Source organism: Halichoeres trimaculatus, unplaced genomic scaffold (genome assembly GCF_033239565.1).
Source record: "Halichoeres trimaculatus isolate MK-OKI-2021-1 unplaced genomic scaffold, fHalTri1.1 fHalTri1_scaffold_10, whole genome shotgun sequence".
Classification (NCBI taxonomy): domain Eukaryota; kingdom Metazoa; phylum Chordata; class Actinopteri; order Labriformes; family Labridae; genus Halichoeres; species Halichoeres trimaculatus.
The window spans coordinates 1,559,524-1,584,506 of record NW_027437187.1 but is presented as its reverse complement, the minus strand read 5'-3'; the positions used below and the strand labels follow the sequence as shown (position 1 = coordinate 1,584,506).

The 24,983-nt window shown below is 39.9% G+C and overlaps 2 protein-coding genes across 3 annotated transcripts; one reads left to right on the top strand and one right to left on the bottom strand.

Annotated features, from left to right (window-relative positions):
• The first annotated feature begins 629 nt into the window (after nucleotides 1-629).
• On the top strand, nucleotides 630-14,138 carry gal (galanin/GMAP prepropeptide). Of its 2 annotated transcripts, XM_074678123.1 has the most exons (7): nucleotides 630-768; nucleotides 861-941; nucleotides 3,675-3,729; nucleotides 7,187-7,258; nucleotides 10,743-10,829; nucleotides 13,601-13,672; nucleotides 13,795-14,138. In XM_074678123.1, exons 2-7 carry the CDS (start codon nucleotides 861-863, stop codon nucleotides 13,854-13,856), a joined length of 429 nt encoding a protein of 142 aa, XP_074534224.1. In that variant the 5' UTR covers nucleotides 630-768; the 3' UTR covers nucleotides 13,857-14,138. The 2 variants fall into 2 exon arrangements, with proteins under 2 accessions (XP_074534224.1, XP_074534225.1); XM_074678124.1 differs by lacking the exon at nucleotides 7,187-7,258 and having other exon boundaries at nucleotides 13,795-14,134.
• Nucleotides 14,139-14,143: 5 nt separating this feature from the next.
• On the bottom strand, nucleotides 14,144-24,710 carry LOC141796839 (C-signal). The gene is made up of 6 exons (XM_074678121.1): nucleotides 24,445-24,710; nucleotides 22,945-22,996; nucleotides 22,575-22,762; nucleotides 19,525-19,680; nucleotides 19,317-19,427; nucleotides 14,144-16,837 (listed from the first exon to the last, which is right to left on the bottom strand). The coding sequence occupies exons 1-6, from the start codon at nucleotides 24,589-24,591 to the stop codon at nucleotides 16,724-16,726; spliced, it is 768 nt and encodes a 255-aa protein (XP_074534222.1). The 5' UTR covers nucleotides 24,592-24,710; the 3' UTR covers nucleotides 14,144-16,723.
• Nucleotides 24,711-24,983: the final 273 nt, after the last annotated feature.

Sequence of the window (24,983 nt, the reverse complement as noted above, 5' to 3'; positions counted from 1 at the left end):
GCTACATCTCCATCACACATCTCCACCCCCACCTATCAGACTTAAATATCACATGAATCACAATTTTACTAATGATATTTTTCATCTCTTTAAAACGCATCCTGTTCAGCACGCTTTTCATGCACATGTAAACCAAACTCTCACATTCAAACCACAGTGAACATATGTCATATGTGATAAAACAGAATTCAGCAAATGAACATTTCCAACATTTGAACAAGCGCTTAGAGTTGATGATGTTTCCTCTCTGCTTCTCTCCGAGCGCAGATGCAGAGGTGTTTAGAGGGACTTAGGCTTAATTAGAAGGTATTAGATCAAATAAAAAATATAAAAATAAAAGTATGCACAAAGTGCAAACAGTTTTAACTGCTTTTGGGTTAGTTTTCAGAGCACTGTGTGTGTGTGTGTGTGTGTGTGTGTGTGTGTGTGTGTGTGTGTGTGTGTGTGTGAGGGTGAGATATTTCCGTCACATCAGTTCAGAACAGAAGAACAGCACACTCTTCTCTTTCTCCTCTTTAAAATCCAATCTCAGGCTCGGGGGTGGGGTGGGGGTGGGGGCTGGGGGGGATGCTGATGACGCTGTCATTGGATGAGGCTGAGCTTCATCATGGATCTGATCGTGACCTGCAGGAGAGGGGCGGTGCTGACGCGCGGGTCCAACAGGAGCGCATAAAAGGTGGACGGTACCTGAGTTCATCCAAACTGTGAAGACTGAGAACAGAGACACCTCAGCTGCTCAAACACACCGAGGAACAGCAAAGCATCACGGTCAGTGGGCTCACCTCCTGCTTTGAGGTTTGTCAAAGTTGTTTTATCTGTTTTATCTGTGATGTTTCCTCTCTGCTTCTCCCCGGGCGCAGATGCAGAGGTGTTTCGGGATTGTCTGCGTGTCGCTCATCTTCTGCGCAGCTCTCTCTGAGACCATCGGACTGGTCATCGCGGTAAGACCACTTACTCTCACCTCAGCTGCTGTATTCAGAGCAAATAATCTGAAGTAGATCAAAGAGTATCAAACATAAATCTGTGGACGTGTAATCCAACTTTTGACAACAATAAGGACCAGATCTTTAAAGAAATATGTCATTAGATTTAGACTAAAATCACTGAGTGTTTGAATTATCATGTGGTTACACTGCAAAGAAAAACAGCAGGCATGAAGAGTCACAGCTGAATTTATCCCAACCTGTAGAGGTGAAGGAAAGTGTTTTAAACCACTTTAAAGCTTTTATATTCTCAGTGAAGTCGGAGTAGTGTCATGATTTTAGACTGTGGTGAAGTTTTCAGTCTGATCATTTCAGTTTTTGTGTCAGTTTATTTTAGTCTTAACAGAAGACAGTTTTCCTCTGGCCAACTTCCAGAAAGAAGACCTTTATTACCAAGTTTTGGTCAGAGACCTTTTTCAAGCAAATGTTTGTGCCAACTTCAATCGGATTGGCTGTGTGGCTCCAACCAATCGCTTCTCTGCATGTAGTTAAAAAGTGAAATTACAATGAAGACAGCGTCGATACACTGATAAAATACAAACATTTGACAACATCAAAAATGTTGTGACCCAGTACATTAGGTCCTAATGAAGGTAAGAGCTAGTCACAGCTGTCAGAAAGAGATACGGCAGGTAGATTAAAAAGAAACAGGCAAAATGAGGAACTAACAATCATACCTGCAAGAATCTGAAAAAAAAAAAAAAACAAAAAAAAAACACCTGCAGTGCTTACAGATGTAAGTGAGCACAAAACAACAGGTTTCATAAATAAAGATCAAAGGACCAGATGCTGTGTTTAGCTCTTAAACTTAAACTTTTGAATTTTGCTTTTAAATTAACTGAACTTACAATTTTAACTTGTGTTTACTCTACTGGAAGTTGCCCTGACTCATGTTTTCATGTTCTTTTAACGAAAATCTTAACCTCTTGTTTCTAACTGCAAGTTTTAGTTACTTGTAATCTCACATTGTACTAAATTAAATCATTAACTTCTTGCAACTAACAGAAAGTTGTAGTAAATTGTGAATTTAAATCCTAAAAACTTAAAGTCATTACTTTGCTTTACTTGCTGTAAGCTGCTGTAACTTTTCACAATCCAAAAACATTGTTATCCATCACAAGTAGTTCAGTGTTTAATTTCTGAAGATAGAGCCTAAATTTACTTAAGTTTAATTCAACTTCAACTTTAACTTCAACTTTGTTAAAAAAAAAAAAAAAACATTATCAGAATGAGGCAAATTCTGTCCCAAAATGTATAAATAAGTACAGGTGCAGTATATAAATACAAAACATGAGTTTTATTTGAACTGCACATTCATCTAATACAGCTCAAACAGGTAAACAAGAACTGATGGTAGGTCAGAAAGATCTGGAAGGGCAATGGTTTCTTTTACTGTAGAGATGCTCAGACACTGTCCCTTTCTCCTGGGTCAGCGGCCTTGTAATGACAGACAGAGAAAGACAAACATATAGTAAACAATATTTTCTTTACTCAGTGTTGTCTGTTTAGCAGAGGAGAAGCAGCAGGTCACACAGACCAGACTGCAGTCTGCTGTCAGAGCTGCCTGCTCTCTCTTTCATCTTGTGAAACAAGCTACAGTTTCTGGTTAGCAGAGAGCTACAGCTTCTGTCTCAGCTGTTCTTGAGTTCATGTTGTGATAAGTTAGAGCAGAGGTTCCCAAACTTTACTATGCCAAGGCCCCCCATAGCATTTGTTTCTGGCCAGGGAAATGTCAATTTTAAGAATGTATCTTCAAACTTTTATTCACTTTTCAATAATTATTACATTTGTTTAGAACAGGAAATTATTAACAAACTGACGTCAGACTGACACAAGGAGGTTGTTGCAAAAGGGAGAAGGTGTGTCAGAGCTCTGTCAGCCACATTAGTCAGTAGTTAGACAGGGGAAGAGCCTACAGGTTGAGTTCAGTGTTTTAGATAGCTCGATGCAGGCACAAACCACCAGGTCAACACAGACCATGACACCGTCATGCCAAAGGTGTGGTTGGATACAATCTTGAGAATCTGACGATAAAGGCACTTCAAGTGTTGTATGTTTAGGACAAATGGTTATAAAAATAAAAAAGCGAAATATAAAATAAAACAAATAAATAATTAAAATAATTACATCCTATTTTCCCCCTCCCTCCAATTTCCTGTTATTGTTTTGTTCAGCATTCTTTCCCCCTCATCTCTGCTACCTGTTTTTCCCTCTTAGATTTCTTTTACAAAGCTGTGTGAGCACATGATTTAACTCTCTAAAGTGTTTTTATCTGTCTGATGGCATAAAAAAGAAAACAACAAATTCTCATTTTTTGTGATTTGTAATTGAGCATTCAGCATAATAATGTGTGCACTTAACGAGAAAATGAATTAATCTGTTCTGGTAATTCCATGAATCGTTATTTTTGGTACTTTTCATACATTTTAACACATTTTCAGATGTTTAAACTTTGTATTTTCTATAGTAAGCGCTTTACTCCTCTGATAAAAATAAAAACATCTGAAATAATATCGACACAGGCAGTTCCCTCATAGAGACCATTGTCTGGTTTAATTTTATTTTCATTCATTGGTGTGTGTGTGTGTGTGTGTGTGTGTGTGTGTGTGTGTGTGTGTGTGTGTGAGTGTGTGTGTGTGTGTGTGTGTGTGTGTGTGTGTGTGTGTGTGTGTGTGTGTGTTGTTCCTGAAGGCGAAGGAGAAACGAGGTTGGACTTTGAACAGCGCTGGATACCTGCTAGGTCCTCGTAAGTATTGAAACACACACACACACACACACACACACACACACACACACACACACACACACACACACACACACACACACACACCCCTTCCATGTTAAGTGTCTTCAACTTTCCATCACACACACCTGCAGCCCCCTGACAGAAACACATCTCTGTGTTAGACGTGTGTGTCACTGTGGGGTTTACTTAAGCGTGTGTTGGTCAGCACAGTGCACATCACAGTCATCCAGGTGTGTACATACAGGTTAAATGCCCTGACCAGGTGGGATAACACAGACCATCTCTTACTGACACAGCTGCTGAGCGTCTCCAGTCCGAGTGTGTGTTTCATCTGTCTCTGCATCATTCTGCCTCTGTGTGCTCAGACAGCTGCTGCTTTACGCCTCACCGCCCCCCGACAGTCCAACATGATAAGTCTAACACATGTAATGAGCTAGCTCTTGTAAAATAAAGCACAAAATAAAATACGGATTGAGTAGAGCTGAAAATAAGGTGTGCTGGAGAAACCTCAGTGATGGAAAGCCATGATGCTTTTGGGACATTTTCAGGCAGTTCAGTTTAGTTTGTCTCTGTGTGAAAGCTCTCCTCGTCGTCTCCGCTGAGCCTCAGGTAAATAATCAGTTGTTATTATCACTGAGATGAATATGACTGATACACCTGCTCCTCCCTTTGAAAAGGCATGAAGCCAAAATACAACCTACACCCTCACTGACATGTCAGAGGAGATGTGACAGGAGGAGCTGTCATACTGAGGACAGTCAGCAGGGGGAGCTCAAAGTTTATACAGCCTGTGTTTGAATCATAATCACCTTTTGTTTTATCTGCTGAGTACAGACAGCTGTTAAAATAAATCTCAGACTAGCTTCAGACTGTGATGGGCTAACGTTAGCATGAGCAGCTTCATCATTAGGGGCTGCTGCATCACCAGCCGCTGTAGTTCCTTTCAGTCTTTCTCATCAGCTGTCTTTGGCCCTGGAGTGTGGTGCTGCACCTGTGACGCACATGTGTATGCACATGCGGAGTTAACAAGTGTCCCCTCAAAAACTGAAACCACCCCTGTCCTGTGACAAGTTTACCTCATAGTCAAATTCAAAGCTTCATGAATTGTTTACCAGGCTGAGCCTCTCAGCACAGTGATGATGTTATAACAAGGAAACAATCAGTGATAGTGCACCTGTAAATATGTGCGCATAGATTGTTCTGGTCTGCTCAGTGTGTAGAGCATTACCAAACATTCACCAGTTAGACAAATGCAGGATTCAGAGAGACCCATATCTGATGTTGTCCTTAGCAGAGCATCCAGGGGGAACAAACTGGATCCATAAAATGAGTATAATCTCAGATATCTGAGCCAGAAAACAGTAGTATCTAAAGGTCTTAACAGTAAATTTCCTCTGATTAGTTTGAGTATGCAAAACCTTTCTTACATATTTTTGAGTAATTGCAACCTAGATCGTATTTTGTGGTAAATTTTTTCTTGTTTTGTACTCTAAAAATATTTCTACGGTCTACTTAATTTGACCAGTGTAAAAGTTTCCACTTGATAATAATGAGTAAATCTAAAAGCTGTGTATCATTTCAATTTTCTCTGTGAATTAAGTGAATGTGGCTAAAAATCTGAAGCAGCTCTGAACAATTACATTAAATAACATTTTTGAGTCCAGCAGGGTCTCGTATCCACTGCATTCCCTCCTCCTCCTCACTCAGTTACAAAACGCTGTCACAACAAAAATGACTTTGCTAAAACCATTGTCTTTACATGTAAAGGAGCTATTTTTGAGGTTTGGTTACAGAGAATATTTCATTGAAAAGTAAGGAAATTTAGCTTAGCTTGTTTTGAGTTGAATTAATACATTCTGATGATTTGAGGTGATTCAAATGACTAAGTACATGAGACTTAAAACAATGATGTTAGTCCAACAGAAAACAGTTACTTGAAAAAACTTCAACCATTATTAAGGTGGACCGACAGTTTGTTTTTTACAGTGTGGACTTATTTGCACATATGTGAACTAATCAAAGAAAAGCATCATGCTAATAAGTGTATCTTTGGTTTTGTAAGCACTGGTGAGAAATGCTCCTAAATTAAGGTTTTGAGTGCTGCAAGCTCGTCTTACTCTAACATACATAGAGATGGGCATCGAAAACCAGCCCCTGTTAAGAATGGATAAGAAATTATTCAATCCATCGATATCGTTAGCCTTTGTGCTTAACAATTCTCTTATTGATACTTTACATTATGCTCGACCTTATGCCGACTAGTCGGACCCAGCTATCTTAGCTTAGCAGATAACAGTTTCCCAAGAAAGAAGTTTGATTGATACACTGAACACACAAAGAAATGTACATTACTTTCTCACACCAGATTCATACCCACTACATTCCAAACGTTATACTTCTCCTTATAGCCCAAAAACCATATTTGAAAAAAAGCGCTAACTTGATGCTAATGTAAATGAGAAATTGCATTGATATGCCTGCGGTTAGCAAACATCTGTTTAACTTTTACTTCAACAACTCAGAGAAATGCTATAACCACTTCAAGACACTAGGTGGCCCACTTCAGTCAATAACATATAACAAAACAGTACATCAACGTCATGTTGTGATGTGTGATTTTTATTCATTTTTACGTATTTTCATCCAGATATATCCAGATCCAGTGACTAATTTTATCTTTATTTACTTATCAACTCAATTGAATGTTGTTGACACAGAAAACCTGTAAAACTACTTATTTATTCAGAGAAAATTCACAAGAGGAATTAGTAAGGGAATAGATAAAGAATCTGATTGATAAGCAGAATGGATTAGAGCACTGATATCAATAAATCTTATTAATACCCATCATTGATGGACCAATTCAAAAACCTGATCCTGATCCAAAGACAGCTGATCCATAGTGTCAGTCTTCTGTTTCTAGTTGATTCTGCACACAGGGTAGTTGACTAACTTTTTATGAGCTTGAACCAGAAGATAAGTTTTAAAAAAGCACCTGTAGTTTCTGTAGTTTCAGAGCGGTCACTGCAGACCCACAGCCGTCCTGCTCTGCCTGAAGATGTGGTAAAAAAGAAGAAAGTCTGTCATCTGTCAATCTCACGTTCTGTTTTGTTTCTGTGTCTGCTTGCTTTGTACTCCCTCTCCTCCGTGCTGGCTCATACTGCTTTCTGTTACTGCTCATAACCTACAGAGGACACGTTCCCTCATGTGTGTGTAGGCTTACTGGTCTGTGGGGTCAGCCAAGGTCAGAAACCCCCTGGAAATGTTGTCCCTGTGTGTGTGTGTGTGTGTGTGTGTGTGTGTGTGTGTGTGTGTGTGTGTGTGTGTGTGTGTGTGTGTGTGTGTGTGTGTGTATGTGTGTGTGTGTGTGTGTGTGTGTGTTTGTGTGTGTGTGTGTGTGTGGAGAGAGAGAGAATAGCCCAGGTAAAGGTTGCTCCTGCCTCATCCTGTGTTTCAGGTCGTATTGATCACCTAATTCAGATAAAGGACTCTCCGAGTGCCAGAGGCAGAGACGAGCTGGTCGCTCCATGTAAGATAGAAACAAACGGCCGCTGCAGGCTCTTGGTGTCAGGCAGTGAATTGCTCAAACATCAACCTGCCTGTTTGCTGCTCCTCTCCGTCATCTGTGCTGTCTGTGCTTTACATCCTCACATCTCATTTTCTGCATTTCTGTGCTTCAAACCCAGAAAACACGCTGATCTCATGAGAGGGGAGGGATGGAGGGTGTGATCCTGCAATAATTTAAAGCTGTAGGGTCAAAATGAATACTGTTAAAGTTCAGGGTGGTCACATCCACAATAGAATAGAATAGAGCTTTATTTGTCAGTGCAACAAGTTCAACGGAATTGCAAAGAGAATCAGCTCTCAGATATGTGTGAGTGTTAATGAAGAGTAACCCTGAGGATCAGTCTGTCTCTGTTTTCAACTCATTTTCATCCAAACTTTGATTCATTTACAGCAGAGTTTATTGGAAATATCATCATCAGTATCATTAGCCACACAGTGATGGGTCAGCATTCAGAGGGGGAGCAGAGAGGGTCACAGAGAAGGAACAGAGAGGGTCACATAGGGGAAAGAAGAGGGGTATCAGGGAGGGTCACAGAGGGGTTACAAAGAGAGAAAAGGCTCAAAGAATCGCAACAGGAAGGGAACAGAGGTGGACACGCAAAGAGTCTCATAGGGGATCACCGAGGAAGAACAGAGAGGGTCACAGAGGAGGTCATAGAAGGGTAAAAGTTAGGGTTACAGAGAAAGGACATAGAGGGTCGCAGAGAAGGAAATGAGGGTCACAGAGGGAATCACAATGTGGTCACAGAGAGGGAAGAGAGAAGGTCACAGAGAGGGTTGCAGTCAGTGAACAGAGTCACAGAGAGAAATCGAAGAGGGTCACAGAAGAGTAACAGAGAGTTTCACAGTAAGTGAACAAAGGGGTCACAGAGGAGTAGAGAGGGTACAGGGAGGGTCACAGTAGGGGTCATAGAGGGGAAGCAGAGAGGAAGCAGAAGAGGAACAGAGAGGGTCGCAGCTAGTGAACAAAATGAGCCACAGAAGAGGAAGATAGAGGGTCACAGAGAGTTAACAAAAAAGTTACAGAGTGGAAGCAGAGAGGGTCATAGAGAAGGAACAGAGAGGGTCATAGAGAAGGAACAGAGAGGGTCATAGAGAAGGAACAGAGAGGGTCACAGAGAAGGAACAGAGAGGGTCACAGGGGGATTGAAGTAGCTATCACAAACCACACATCTCACAAACTGTTGTTCATATCCACCAAACAAACCTGTGTGTCCTCCAGCAGCTCAGCTTTTTTTCATCATGTTTTTATTTATTTATTATTTTTTGTTTGTTTTGCTTCCAGTGTTCATTTTCATATCTAATACAAAGCCTATTTTTAAATCAAGACAGTGTACAACACCCTTTTTCCAAAATACACTGAACAGTTAAATCATGTTCTGTTTTACCATGCAGACCTGAAAGATTAAAGAACACAGCATGTCACATTGAGAGCGACACTCAGAGTATTTCAACACATCAGTGAGTCTCCTCCTGACGTCACGTCAGGGTCAGGACTTTAATTGGACTTTTAAAGTGTTTACTTCAAACACCTGCTCAGAGTGCAGAGGATACCGGCTCAGGCCATTCTCCATACAGGCATGTAATGGTTTATATAATTTATATAATGGTTTAGATAATGAGGAGGCCTGAAGATGAGTTAAACCACTTAACATTTCCTATTTACTGATGTCAGGAGCTCTCAGAGAGTCACGATGATTTTTACATAAATTAAAAGAAGAGGGGATTCAACTGGCAGAGTTGCCTATGCTTTGATCAAACAACCGTCCTAAAGATTGCAATAGCATTCTAATGAAAACAGAAATATTCACACTTATCGATACTGTAAAGACATTTAAAATCACCAGAGGCAGGGCTGAAATGGACAGCACACAGTCTTTTGGAGGAGATGAAAAGGCTTACCTTGAAGCTAGTAAAAATCAGGCAAACAAATCCAAAACAGGGGTAGGTAGTATTATTAATAACTAATAATTTATGATTTGGAAAAATTAATCCTACTTATAAATCAGGAGAATGAGATTTCAAAAAGGCATGAATAATTTTAAGCTATAATAGTGTTTTACATGATATATTTCTCATAAGTATAAGTATGAGTGCATTAGGAATACAGACATTCATTAATACAGCATGAAAAGGTTCAATACAATATCAAAAAAAAAAAAGAAGAAAACCTATAAGGCACTGGCAGCAAAGTTTCCAGACAAGTACTGTAACACAACAGCCAGGCACTGTAACACAGAACTCTGTTCTAAAAATACAGGACTACATTTTCGGTCAAAATTAATTAACATACAGTATTTCTAGCAAATGTCTGCTACAAAGTTAAATAACATAAATTTAGTCAAAACACATTCAATTCAGGTTCCTTTGAGGGTAATCTCTGTAAGTTCATGGTATTAATTATTTTTTAGGAAACAGTCAAATCAATCTACAGTCATTTCCTGTTAAAATACTATTTCCCATGTACAACAACAGATTTATAATGTATGAAGACACACTCTGTGTATAAAACTAAAGCTAAGTGTCTGCAGATTTACAGTATTTATATGTAACTGAGGTAGCCCCCTCTGCTGGGGGTGTCCTTTATTTTTCTGCCTCAAAGGTGACAACCCTGATCAGCACTCACTGTTTATGAAGAGGCTACACTTGTGAGTTTTGTCCATATAAGGGCATGGCTGACTTGACTGACAGACTAAAGTGCCCCCTCTCACTTCATCCAGGTTTGATACAGAGTCTCTGATGAAACTAGCTGTTTCATTTTTAGTTGTGTGAGAAGTTTAAAAAATGAGTCACCAGGTGTTACGTCTGGTGTACTTTGGCTTCTGTCCTTGCCTGGTTTGTTATTCAAACACTACCTGTGGAGCTCTTTGTTGTTTTTTCACTGACTTTGGCTAACACAGACCTCTTTGCCTGGTGAACAAGGACTCACTTTTCTTGCTTACATTTTTGACTGCTCCCCAGGATAAAGTAGAGAGTAATCGTATATATTCCTGTCTGCATCATTTTTAATCCACATGCACCAAAGATTCAGACCCTCTGAGTGCCTCTGTCAGTGCACCAACCATCACGGCTTAGCTCATCACTCTGCATTATTTCCCTCCCCCTCTTTTTATTTCCTCGTCATTATTACCTGAGCTGATTGTTTGTATGAGCTGCAGCTCATCCTCTTTGAAATTTGTGCATTTTCTCTTTTTTCCTGCAATTCCATGAGCCAAGCCCTGCAGCCGGTCCCAACACGTTTGGACATTCAACCAAACACAGTTACAAACAGAACACAATGCTGAAATAAAGAACACTGTCCTTGGGTACAGGTGTGCCCTGTGTGAACTGTAGATCTGTATGTTCTGTCAGAATGAACTACTGCAGCAGTTTCCTGCTGATTGAAGGCTCAGTGACCTGCTGCAGTTTGACTGACTGTGTGTATCTGATCACTCCTGGTTGTTCAGATGGAATAGACGGACACAGGACTCTTGGAGACAAGGCTGGTCTCGCTGGAAAAAGGGACATGGGCCAGGATGAGGACTTCAGAACAGGTCTGTCCAGTCTTTGCAACAGTTTCTTTCTTTTAAAACAAGATTTGTTCCTTTCTGCTTCAAACAGTTCTCCAGTCTCCTCCTGGGCTACCTCTTTTGATATCAGCCCTGATGTAATAATCTCAAAAAGGAATCCTTTTAATGCCTCCTAACAACCAGGGCTGTCAAACTATTCACCTTTAAATCTTGTGTAATCTAGTTTTAGTTGCATTTTAAAATTCAACTGCTTTGCATTCCAACCCGTATTAGGTCTACATTAAAGGCACTCTTAGGACTTCATAAGAGACCTTGCAATACACTGTACAAATAATAATGATAATGATAATAATAATAATAATAATAATAATAATAATAATAATAATAATAATAATAATAATAATAATAATAATAATAATAATAATAATAATGATAATCCCAATATTACGGTTGATGACCCTAAATTTTTACAGTAGTTTTTCAATACAAAACTTAAATTAGAGAAATTATCTGTAGATCATAAACCTTTTTTTTTTAAATTTTGTAATGACATACTGTCATTTGTGTATTTCTCTGTGTATATATCTCGTTTTTTGATAGAAAAAACATTTAATTATTTTTCTGCTCTCTTAAATCAAATTCAAATTGAGGTAAAATGGCAATAATACTTCTGTCCACACATGTGCTGGTGAGTGCGGCTCAGAGCATGCCAGACCCATATTTGTGAGCATTTTTCAGACCTGAAACCTGTGCCATCCAATCAGGATGAGCTCCATCATTAAGCTGTGATGTTTGAGAACTGAAAACTCAGTTTTCCAGCACCTACGCAAAACCATGAAACAGGAGGTTTTCATAATCTTCACTTTGACCAGACTTTTCAGAAAACATTGTTTTTAGTGACGTAAAACTGAGGTTTCGTGTGGACAACGAGCTTAAACATATAAAAATATATGTGGTTTCCCAAATATCTGGCTACATGTGGACATGGCCTAAATATGTCGCTCATAACCTAAGGGTTTATGTCTGTACTAACAATCTAATTTTTATTACTGTGAATTGAAGTTAAATCTCATTAGTTTTATGTTAAGTTGTATATACTGTAAGAAGAGTCTGTAAAAATAGGGTTCAGTGTAGCCCAGGGATATGAGACCCCTTCAGTTGGTGCATGCAGAGCAGTGACTGGCTGTTTATCCAAATGGCATGGTCCATGTATGCTTTTCTATAGTGAGTTCTCTGTTAGTTAATGTGATGTGTTGGCAGATGAGCACTGGTAGGACATAACCTGGATACACTGAGCTGAGAAGCTGAGAGGAACACTAAACAGTCTGCTCACTTTCTGTGCAATGGCTCAGCATAACTACAAATAAATATATTATCTTATTGCTTTGCATCCTGGGAAAAATGTCTGTAATGAAGAAAAGTAGAGTCAAAACCAAGCAGCAACCACCGGTCTAAGAATATGAGACAATGCTGAAGTGCTAAAATCTGCTGTTTCTCCAGTGTCCACTTGAGGCTGTCTCCAGAAGTACAGGGAGCCACATATATACTGAGACAAAGCAGAAATCAACCTATTTACAGCCAGGTTAAAAAAAAAAAAAAAAAAAAAAGAAAAACGTCTCCTGTCTGAGTCGTTAATTTTACTTTCAGCACACACTGTACAGGGAGTGACTTTTTTTCTTTAACTCAGCAGTTCAGAGCAGGGGTCTTCAACCTGTGGCTCTGGAGCCTCATGCGGCTCTTTGACTCCTTTGCAGTGGCTCCTTGTAGCTTTGAAATATTATTAAAATACAGTTTGTTTGTTTTTTTCTTACAGAGGGTATTAATGAAAATGACAAAGAAACTAAGTAGAATCATGATTTAACATTTTGTACTAAAAATGCAACACCCCTTGAAATAAAGCTTTTAATTTTGGGGGGATTTTTTTTTTGAGATTTTTGGATATATATATATTTTTTATTTCCATTTTTTTTACATGCAGATTAAGAAAAAAAAATCCCCATTTTTTTTAGATACAACAATTTTTTGATTTTTTTCATGCAAATACCCCTTTTTGTGATTTTAAAAAGTTTACATTTTTTGAAACTTAGCAAAATTTTGAAACAGCACGATTCAGGTTTTTTTTTTTGCAAATTTAAGACATTTCAGCATTTTTTTGAAATAGCAAAATTTTGAACATTTTTAATTTCATTTTTTGTCAGCTAATTGAATTTTCATAAATTTTGCATATTTATGAATTCTATCACATTACAAATTTCTTTTTTTCCTTAAATTTGCAAATTTTTTTGAAAATAAAAAACTTAAAATTTACATGTACAATTTTATTAAAACAAAAGCTTATATAATTATTTAATAGATTATAAACTTTTTTGTCTTAATGTGAAGATGAAGTTGATTTTGTGGCTCCCGAATGACTTTCATTCACGTGAGCTGAGGCAAAATGGTTCTTTCAAAAGTAGAGATTGCAGACCCCTGGTTCAGAGGATATTAAGATCGCTAGCTTGCCCAATCAGAGGCACAGCTCAGGTCATGTGACTGACAGGCACCCCATAGCTGTACACAAAGCCCTTGCCACTACCAATATGGCTGCGAAAGCCGATGTGCTTCATTTTCAGAAACAGACGGGTGACATCAGGGAGACTACATCCATGTTTTATACAGTCTATGGTCAAAACGAAGATCTGCAGTCCAAAACAAATGCAATACAAATGTTTTTGAACATGAAGAACATCACTGTCCTCCGCAGACTGCAGATAACATGTCGAACAGGCTGAACTCTGATACTCTGACCCCTACAGGTGCTCTGAGAATAGCAGATGGAGACATCATCCACACTGTCATCGACTTTTTGTCATACCTCAAACTTAAAGGTAGGTTCATGGTGTCTCCTGTAAATACACCTGAGAAAAGATGTAGTTGGTGTGTAATAGGAAGATCAGCTCTTTGTGATGGAGTTTTAAAGATAATGCTGTCTCTGTTTCTGCATTCTCAGAGATGGGAGCACTGGACACCCTGCAGTCCTCTGTGACATCAGAAGAACTGGCCAATCCCTAATCTTTCCTGAGTCTGTTTCTGCAGTGGACCCCTCTGCCCCTCATGTCACATCCTGTTGCTCCTCCCATTCTCTGAAGCTGAATTAGTCATGCCACCAAACTCATGATTTTATATCAGAGATCATTTGTTCCCCCAAATCCAATAAAAGTGATATCAGATGTTTCTGCTCCTGTGAATAAATCTTTAACCCCACTGAAGGTCAGAGTGTGTCTGCTGGCTGAAGGTGGAGCTGGAAACCTGAATTTAATATTGTGTGACTTCAGAGAATGGACTAAATAAATCTACGGCACTGGACTCTTTGGAGAACTTGAGTTTATTTCTGCAGCATAAGTCACAATCACACATTTATCCTGCATCTTCTCCTGGTTAACTTCACAGGCAGAGTGATCTGTGACAAAGGAAAGCACCAACACAAGCAGACACTCCACATCCTCTGCTACCTCCAACAGCCTGAGAATGTGAAAGTGGTTTAACATGAACTCTGAGGGCTTAGATCTGTGACTGAGCTGTTACACATCTGATTAGTGCTTTGGTTCACAGTCAAGTCACAGAGTGGAGATAGATACTGCATTGATTGTCAAAGTCAGAGGGATCATATCAGTTCATTCACAGTGAATTTGTCAGCCTCTGAAGCCGTACACTTTCATCTGACTCTGGTTCATATTTCTGGGAACAACAGACAACTTTCTCAGAGGTCAGATGTAGCGAGCAGCTGGAGATAAACAGGACTTCTTGCTCTATATACTCGATAAATTCACATCTTTATGTTACAGTGGTAACATGGCAGGTCTTTCTGCCACTGAATAAAAACAAACTACAAAAGAAAAGAAAATAAAGGTACTGATTGTCTTTCATAAGTATAACCCATACACACTAAAACACTTTATCTGATTTAATCCGTGAAACATTTTACACTTAATATTATTGAGTAAATCTGTAGCTGTGAAATTGTTTGGATTTGTCCTGAATTAAGAGACTGCAATTGAAATATGAAGCAGATCTAAACAACTACATTGAGTTAAAAAAAATAAAACTTAGTTTTTTAATTAGAATTTTAAGTTCAAACCTAAGCGGCAACCTCAGGTCTGAGAAAATGAAACAATGCTGAGGTGCTAAAATCTGCTGTTTCTCCAGTGTTCGCTTGAGGCTGGCTCCGGAAGTAGCGGAAGTTCAAACACACCAAGCCAAAAAAAGCTGTTTTCAAAGCAGAAATTAACCTATTTACAGCCTGGTTCAAAAAACGTCTTCTGTCTGATTTGCTAATTTTACTACTGGCTCCCACTGTACGAGGGTGAATTTTTTTCTAACACGGCCATTCAGAGGATATTAAGATCGCGAGCTCCCCCAATAAGAGGCACAGCTGAGGGTCACGTGATGGCCGGCGCCCTATGGCTGTAGGTGAAGCCCTTGCCACTACCAATATGGCCGCTATAGCCGATGTGCTTCATTTTCCGTTTCAGAAACAGATGGGTGACGTCGGCGAGACTACGTCCATGTTTTATACAGTCTATGTTCAAATTACTCAAGCTTACCACTAAGCTAACATAAATTTCCATACTCTTCAATGAAACATTGTCTTGAGCCAAACTTCAGAAAATGCTCCTTTACATTAAAAAAACATGGTTTTAACGAAGTCATTTTTGTTGTATCAGCGTTTTGTTACCGTGACTGGGGAGGGAACGTAGTGGATAGGAGACTCTGCTACACAATGTGAGGATGTGTGGGAAACGGGCCAGGTGTCTGCTCCACACAGCACGACCTGGCTGTCTTTGCTTCACATGGCACGAACTGACTGTCTATGCTCCATATGGCACAGACTGACTGTTTATACTAAACATGACATGGATTGGCTGTCTACGCTTCACATGGCTAATGATTTTGTAAATTAACACTAGTGGGACAGTATTAGAATTAGTGCACTGACAACTGGTCCATGCCATGTGAATTATTGACAGCCTGTGTTCCTGCACATCATCTTAATTTACAGCAGGTACTCACATCCACTTTGTTCCCTCCTTACTCACGGTTACCAAACACTATCACAGCAAAAATGACTTTTCTAAAGCCATTGTCTTAAAATGTAAAGAAGCAGTTTCTTGAAGTTAGGTTACAGAGAATATTTATTTGAAAAGTATGGTCAATTTTAGGTTAGCTTGTCTAACTTTAGAGTCGATTTATTCAAGGTGATGATTTGAAATAAATCAAATTACTAAGCACATGTGACTTAAACCAATGATGTTAGTCCAACAAAAACAGTTATTGAGAAAAACTTGTAATATTTGTATGTTAACAGTTGAAACAATTTAATTAAGTTGGACTAAACGATAATCTCATTTTCAGTTGCATCTATCAAACATTTTAGTTTATGCACTTGTTTTTTGTACTATGCACTTGTTTGAACTTACAATTTTTTTATTATATCAACTCAGTACCGATACTTAATGCAGTTGTTTTGATCTTCTTCGATACTTAATTACATTAACTTAATTCATCAGGTAAACTGAAATGACTTACAGCTTTCAGATTAACTATATTATCAAGCATCAAGCATTGCAGATTAAATTGGGTAGGGTGTAGGAATAGTTTTTGGAGTGTGAAAGAGTGCAAAAACAAAAACTTTGGACCATTTTCTCAAACTTTCACCCAAAAACTTTTTACGGATTTTCAGTTGTTTTTTTAAAGGTAAAGTCAGCTGAGAGTATTTGCTTTCATCACAGCTTAAAGGAACTTCAGCTGTTACAAATAACACAATAAGAAAGTAAGTAGAAAATGCTTTGAGTGTGCTGGCTTCATTTTGAAGAAGCTGTTGTGTCATCCATGTTTAATTCAGCCCCCGATCAGGACCTGCAGCCTTAGACGGCCTGAGTTCACCATGGTAAGTCTTCCCCACGGTAGTCCTTAAATCCTCCGTGGTCCTTTTCTGACAGATCAGAGAGGACAGAGAGCAGAGCAGAAACACTCTGCTCTACTGACAGATCAGCCTGAAAACACACACAAACACACTGTAAATGTCATTTATCCAGGAGTGAGTGAAAAGCTGGTCCCTGACAGTAATGAGTTCATGAGTTCAGCTACAACACGCTCCAGTCTGACTGAGAATGAAACTGAGGCTCAGTGTGAAAATCAGTCCGACCTGAAACGTGTTTGATTTCTGTGAATTAACATGTGAGTGTCACTATCAGGACACCCTGACACCACTGTCTAATGACTGAAGCTCAGTTAGCATTAATCAAACTCATGCTAGCCCAACAGGATTTCTCACCTGGAAACAATTGATGCAGGAGTAAAAAGAGAAAGACATGATGCCCTGATACTTGGAGCCCTTACAGTCATTACTAAGATCACCTGGAAAGTGTCTGAGTGCACGAGTCTGCAACGGCTCAAAATGGTGTAACTCAGATTGAGACAGTACTTTGACACTTCCTCCATATCCTGCATGTCATCAGCTCACCTGAGCAGCAGTATCAAGTGTTAATGAACAAGCTTTAGTTTGAAATAATCAACATTTACTGATAGTCTCCTATTAGTAAAAATAGTTTATCCACCAAACTGAAAGAAATATGAAAATAAACCCTTCAACTGCAGATACAGTATGTGTAAAGGTATTAAGATTCAAGCAGATTGAGGCTGTTGAAGACTTTTTTTCTTAAATGTAGTGTGGGAAGGATCTGTTTTAACTGGACTGTATTGCCACCTTTTCACCCAGGGTCTCATGCACACTGTGGTGTGGCACACAGTCTTCTCTGAAACAAAGCTTGATTGTTCTTTGTATCAAAGAGCTTCATGCCAATCACAAAGAAGACAGATTGCTGGGTGTCTTCCGTCATTGCTCTTTGTTTACTGTGTCATGTTTTACTTCTTCGTTGGATTTATTAGCTAGTTCTCTGTGTCGCGCTGCTAAGGGGCTATATTATTATGTAACTGACACGGCTATCAGCATCCAGCTTACATGCCACCTACCAAGTAGGGCAGGGTTGGCTGTGGAAGCACAAACAGGATAGGGCTGAAACGATTGGTCAACATAATCAACTCGTCGGCTATAAAAAAATCATTGTTGCAAAATTTAACAGTCGACGCATCGTATTATTGTTTTTATCGTTGTTGTCACATGGTGAAATGAAATAACAGGGGGTAATGCTCACCTGTAACTTCAGTTAACTGCATGAGGTGCTGTGTTATTGGATACTTATATGGGAAGAGATCACTAAGTTCATAACTGATAAATACTGATGAGGAAAAATTCCCCTTGCCACCGATGGCACGGAGTGCGCATGAGCAGAGTAGCTCATGTAGAGAAACTAAACTAAACGCTTGTCATGGAGAGCTGGGAGCTCAGGCGGGATCATAAAGCCAAGACCTGCTGATTCCTTCCAAATCCAACCGCAGTCTGATAGCAGTCACACTATCAACGTGTGTTGATGGAGCTATGCTCAGTATGGGTCCGGCTCAGCTGTTTACAAGCATTATAATTATCTGATCTAATGCTGACTGAGCTCACAGGCTGATTTCTGAAGTGGCATTTATACATACCCACTGACTCTTGGTAAAGTTGCCTGAAAGTATTAGGAGGACAGGGGAACTTTTCAGAAGCTTGGCTAAGAAAACACTCTTACTGCATTAATTCAAGACATTCCATACATGATGTTTTAAACTGTTAAGATGCATCTATGAGTGAGAAAGACTGTACAGTGGCAGCTGTAGCATGTTGACATCTGCAGAGAGTAGCAGTGAGGAGTCCATGCAGTTCTTATATTATTTTGTGCTTATTGCAGCCATGTGATAATGTGTGCTTGAAGAAGGTTGAGAGCTCCTGAGAGACTGCAGATCACTAAGTATGAAGTAAGAGTGGACACCATTAACAGGAAAGGTTTTGTTTTAAAGCTAAATGATTAATCTTGTTTACCAATCTACTTAAATAACTGCATGATATGACTGCTGTTTCTGAGAAGGTGTGTGTGCTGATGTGAAACTTGGGCGATGCAGCCGCAGGCCTTGAGTTGAAGGGGAGTAGGACACTGAGTACCCTGGCACCAGACAACAATTTTAATAAGGCAGCATGAAAGTGTGTGATGTGTGTGCATTTAACCTTTATTAGGAAAACACCAGACAATGCTGGAAAATGAGAGGAGACATCACTGGCTCACCCTGAAGATGACAACATTTCAGATCAGTAACTGAACAGTTATAGCACAGTAACAGAGTACCTGCTCCTTTTAACAGATATTGCAGTAAGGGTAAACAGTAAAATTATGACTTGCAGATAAATTGAAAACACCATTTCCTTTCAGCTGTTCATTCTGCATCACATAATCACCACTATGTAAGCACACAAAAAATGGTTTGCCAGTATGTTAGGCACAAAAATATATTGAACACCAACAGCTTGGAGTCGTTGTTTTTCCTGTGAAATTATAAAAAAAATTACACCAGAGTGACATCAGGAAACAAAGGAATACTTACAAGAGGCCCCCCCATGTCAGTCCTGACCCAGCCAGGGTGTAGAGACATACACAGGATCCCATCTGACCCAAGATCAGCCGCCAGACATCTGGTCACCATGTTGAGAGCGGCCTGCCGGGATCAGGAACAACAAACAGGAAGTTAGCTTCTTGTGCTGCTGTTTCAGGTGAAGCACACGGCTCTCTGGCCTCCTCTGGTAACCTCTGACCTTTGAGGTGCGGTAGGCGTAGCTCCTGAAGTCGGCGCCTACACCCCAGTTGTGTTTGATGGAGCCCAGGATGGAGGAGATGTTGATGACAGCTGCTCTGTGAATCCCCATCCCTGAAGACCGAGCTGCAGCTGTCTGCAGCAGAGGCAGGAAGGCCTACACATCAGGAAGACAAGTCATCAGGACTCCATCAGGTAACTGGGCCAAACAGGGTCAGAACTACAGCCATCAGATCTAAATATGTTAGAGACCCATTAAACCCTGCAGCCTTCTCTGTCCTCAGAAAACCCCAGGCAGGATGAATCCTGTTGTTGTATTTTTCTTATCTTAAAGAGTCTAGAAACTTGGCTTGAAAAAGGAAGACTACGTGCTTTATCACAGCTGAGTCCAATCAAACACCCAGAAAACTGGAGGGAGATGAAGCTTTCACAGCTATCAGAAGATACTGCCGGCAAGCAGCTAGCAGGAGAGCTCTACTCAGAGTGAAGCAGAACAGAAATCTTCCTGTGTTTACTCTGTGTCAGAGAGCTATCAGCTGTATCCAGAAGAACCAGGCTTCAAGAGCAACTCACAGGTTTGAGGCTCCAGGAAGTGAAGCAGAGAGGAAGATGATTTTTTAAGTTTCTTTCATTCAAATGTATAAAATGATACACTTCAGTAAGATTGATTTGGCTTCACATCAGGGTCACGTTGGTTAAGCTTGTAGCAGGATGTTAGTTGTTACAGTGAAGATACAGATAGTCCTTAGAGGAGATGAGCAGATAGGACACAGAGCTGTCTTTGTCTCGTGTTAAACTCAGTGAAGGGCTCCTCTTCTCCCATATGTTCACTTATTCTCCACTATATGAGTTAATGCGGGTGGGAGAAAATATCAATATACTGTAGTACCAGGATTTTTTTGTTCAGAAGTTTTTTGTTTTGTTTTTATGTCTTTCATTTTAGTCTTAGTTTATAAACTGGGTTGGAAAGTGTTGAGCTGTTGGATCCCTTGAATAAATCTCAAAAAGTGACTCATATGTGATGTTCATTTTATGGGTAAATATGGCTCCTGATATAGTCTGTAGACATCATCATCTTTTAACTTTTCCACTTGGTCTAGAGTTAAAGTAAACCAAAAATCGCAAAAAATCAGAATTACCAAAGAATGGCAATTTAAGCAGACGTCCAGAGCGCTCGCACCAAACACCCACTCCCTGCTCCTCTGCCGGTTTCCTCTGCACTCAGACGGGGCCATTTTTTACTTGACCAAAAACACAAATAAACAGACTCCCACCAAAAAAATCTGATATCGGTCTGCATTCACACTTTATTTAGAGAATTTTCAGTGCGTTACTTTCACACAAAAACACCGCTAAATAAGGCTCTAGTTCTCATCGTGTCGTAAAACGGTGCTACCTCCACTGCAGAGCCACAGCTGGCTACGAGACGCTTGCCGATTAGTGTATCAGTCCGCGCACACGGCGTGCCAGATGTAAACAAACGCAGGTAGTCTGCCAGGATGAAGAGACACGATGAGAACTAGCTGTGTTTAGCTGTGTTTTTGTGTGAAAGTAACGCGCTGAAAATTCTCTAAATAAAGTGTGAATGCAGACCGATATCAGATTTTTTTGGTGGGACTCCGTTTATTTGTGTTTTTGGTCAAGTAAAATATGGTCCCGTCTGAGTGCAGAGGAAACCAGCAGAGGAGCAGGGAGGGGGTGTTTGGTGCGAGCGCTCTGGGCTTCTGCTGCACAAAATCACTGCTGTAGGGGTAATTTCTGCTCTAAACCTTGTGATAGGACCCAACTTGCTCCATCCCGGAGTATCACTTTAAAGTCTTGTTGACTTGTAATTTAACTATCATTAATTACCTTAATTAAATCAGAGAAAGGAACAAAGAACTACAAAAAAACGGGCCTGATATGAACAATAATGTGAAAAATAAAGATCATTTTTTGCCAGAAAAAACAGCAAATTGACTTTTGCTGGGGTTTAGGAAAGAAAGAGTGCAAGTTGCTTTATTTCCTCCAGGTCTGTGTATATGAACCTTTTTTTTTAATTGCAGCCTTTGGGATTTGAAAATTGCATTCTATTACATTGCGATGTCTGATTTAATTTGATTAATTGTTCAGCCCTAGAAAAGAGCCTATCTTCTCCAGGGCCTCTACGGCTCTGTGAGGAAACACGTCATCATCTTGACAGGAGCATCAGCACGCTAAAATACAAACTAGCCACACACACTGCTGATGTTCCACGGTTGTTGTCCTTCACCGTGGAAAGTGGTGAAGACCCTGAATGAATGAATGAATGGAGACAAGGAAACTGGTCACCTACCGAGTAAGATTAAAGAGAAAAAATTGATCACAATTCACGCATTTGTTTACAACTTTGGATGGCAAGAGACTTTTTCCCTGTGAACACAAACAAACCAAGTGAAAACTGCAGCATTGCCCCTGAATCAGAACAAAGCAAACAGTCTCTACATGGTTGCCCATTTAAAATTCTCCTCCCCTCTGTATCACACAAATCAGAGATCCAGCTCAGTGCATACACAGACACACAAACAGGTGCGCACACACACACACACACACAGACAAGCACACTCCATGTAGGGGACAGAGAGTCGGAAAAAACAGTGTCAAAACCACCACAAAGAATGCAGAAAAAAATCTCGGGGTGAATTGACAGCAGTGTCCAAAGAGTCTGTCCTGATCGTTTGTCGCTCATGCTGCCATGGTCACAGAGGATACAGAAGTGTTGTTACTATAAATAGGTTAATATTTGTACATGGGGACAGAAATATATTTCTTAACAGGTCTACACCAAAACTGTTGATTGATTACCCAATTAATGTATTACGGTTTTCTGTGATTCAACATGCACAAATATAATTCTGCCAACGTCATAGCCTCAGATCATTTAAAGGCCTGTGCTCCCCCTGAGCTCTCTGCCCCTCCCACCCCAGGTCTTAAGCACACTTTGCATTTTAAGTCTGGGCAGGTGAGGTATAACTCAGCTAAATGTTTATGTCTGGCTGTAGTGATGTCAGTCCTCAGGTAGGTGCCACCTACCTTTGTGACAAAGAGAGGAGCAACAGTGTTGATCTGGAAGCTGGTCATCATGGCCTCGGGTGTGACGCTGTGTAGGTCTACTGTGATCCCGATGGCAGCATTATTGATCAGACAGCTAAGTCCTTCATTTCCCACCAGTGACTTGACCTCCTGCAGAGCTGAGCTCACGCTCTGCTGACTGTCAACATCTGCAAGAGTCACAAAAAACTTCCTTTAAAATGGGCAACCACTCCATGTTAGACACTGAATGTATTAGTCACCTGACATCTACAGGGGGTCATACATATTGTCTGCGTGATCCCTGTGATGCTTACATAGACAGTAAGCACGCTGATGTATAAAATACCTTTTGGATTAACTCCAGACTCACCTAACGTCACAATATGAACGCCTGGGTAGGTTTTGGCGAGCTCTTGTAGATCCTGAAGTAAGAAGAAAAACAGGTTAACATGGTTTATTCTGTACATTTTCAAACTACTGATAACACCCCCATCCCCAGTGATATTTGCTTTTTGAGACCAATGCCAGCACGTTACAGTTTAGTAAACACTGATCACTCATACAGCAGCTAGTTTATGGGAACTCCTGAAAATGAATTTAAAGAGCTTTTTTATGTTCACAGGGGTGTTATAAAAAAAAATGGAAATGCTGGGTCACACTAACATAAAGTGACTGACAAAGAGTCGCTGAGTTGCCAAATGTGCCCTTATAGCTTTTCTGACACATAGACTCACATTTTTTCAAAACATTTTGTTTCATTTGTGCTAATGGTCAGCAAACTATGAAATCAGAACACCCTGTGCTGGTCAAATAGCATGATGACACCATATATTCATCACACTAAATATTTTCTGTAATACATTCACCAAGTAGTCAACTCCAGTGTTAAAAAATGAAGACAATGAGGAGATTTATAAACTGTAGTTCCACACATGTCCACTTGATGATATCTCACTTGGAGATTTTCAAATTGAAATGTTTGAGCTGAAGTTCCACTGCAGACAGAGCTGTCTTTCCCAGACAAACATATAACCCACTGTGGATATAATCTATCAACACGGCTGTTAATGAGGGACATAGTACCACACTTCTTCTGACACCTGTCCCAGCACCAGTTACAACACAAGTAAAAATAACTGTGACATTAAAATATGAAATGTTACTGATAATTGTTTGGTCTGGTCATAGCAGGACATCAGCAAAAATGTCAGTCTGTTATATAACTAGACACTTGGCTTCAACCTGTCGTCCAAGACCAGCATTGGAACATATGTGAGGCCTTTAACAGCCCAAAATTCACTTTTTGGGCTTCAATAACAACCCTTTGTTTGCACCATTAATTTTCTCACAGTAAACACGGGGAATAAAAATATTCAGTATTGATTCTAATTGAAATTTATACCAACTTTTTAATCTGCACAGGTTGCTAGAAACACATAAGCTGCAAGCATTTCATTTAATTCTGCATTAAACTAGACATATATTTCTGAAATTTGTTCAAAGGTCCAACTATCTAAAAAAAAAAAAGTGGAACTACTTTAGACTTTGAGATCAAGAACTAAGACATGACAAATATTTCTCTTAGACAGTATAAACTAGGCCCAACAGTTCTGGAAATACATCACAAATTAACTGCTCGGTTTGATGTGTGGTCATGTTTTAAGTAGTGCTACAGGCACGCCGCATGGTTACACAAAATACTGTGACATAACTGTTAAAAGAATAGACGGTACGCACGAAAGAAATAGAGCAAGGGTGTGTCTGTGCACCAAAACAGCAGCTTTAAAGTTAGTTTTACAATCCACCATGTATGGTGCCTGTGTTGGTGCACAGCGTTTAAAACAGTCACTAAATGCAGCCGTGTTGTTACCGAAGAGCCAGTCGGGTTGCGGGCTGACGCTATGATTGTGTCCGGTCTGCTGGTGCTCTTAGCCAGCTCCTTCACCATGTGCAGGCCGATGCCTCTGCTGGAGCCCGTTATCAGCACGGACTTACATTTACCCCAGGTCGCACTCATATTAGGGTTTTATCTCTGAAGGTACAGATGACGACTAGTCCGTGCAGCAGTTAGCTCAATACTGTTCAGTGAAATATTAGTGCGGGTTAGCTGGACGCATGCTGCATTCACGGAAACTCGTAAACCCAAACACCACATTTCTGAGGGCATGTTCCCTCCAAAAAGTGCTTGTAAACACTGTCAACACATAGTCACAGCAGTTACACGATATGAGTTTTAACTTTTTCCCTTTGACATGTATTTCAAAAGGGTTTTATGTGGTTGAATCAATTTCATTCACCTTGAGATTTTATACCATACGGCGACTCATTTATAGAAATGTAACGTTATTATTTGACAGATACATGATGTCTTTCAATAAGAACAATTACCCATAACACCTTATATTAGCA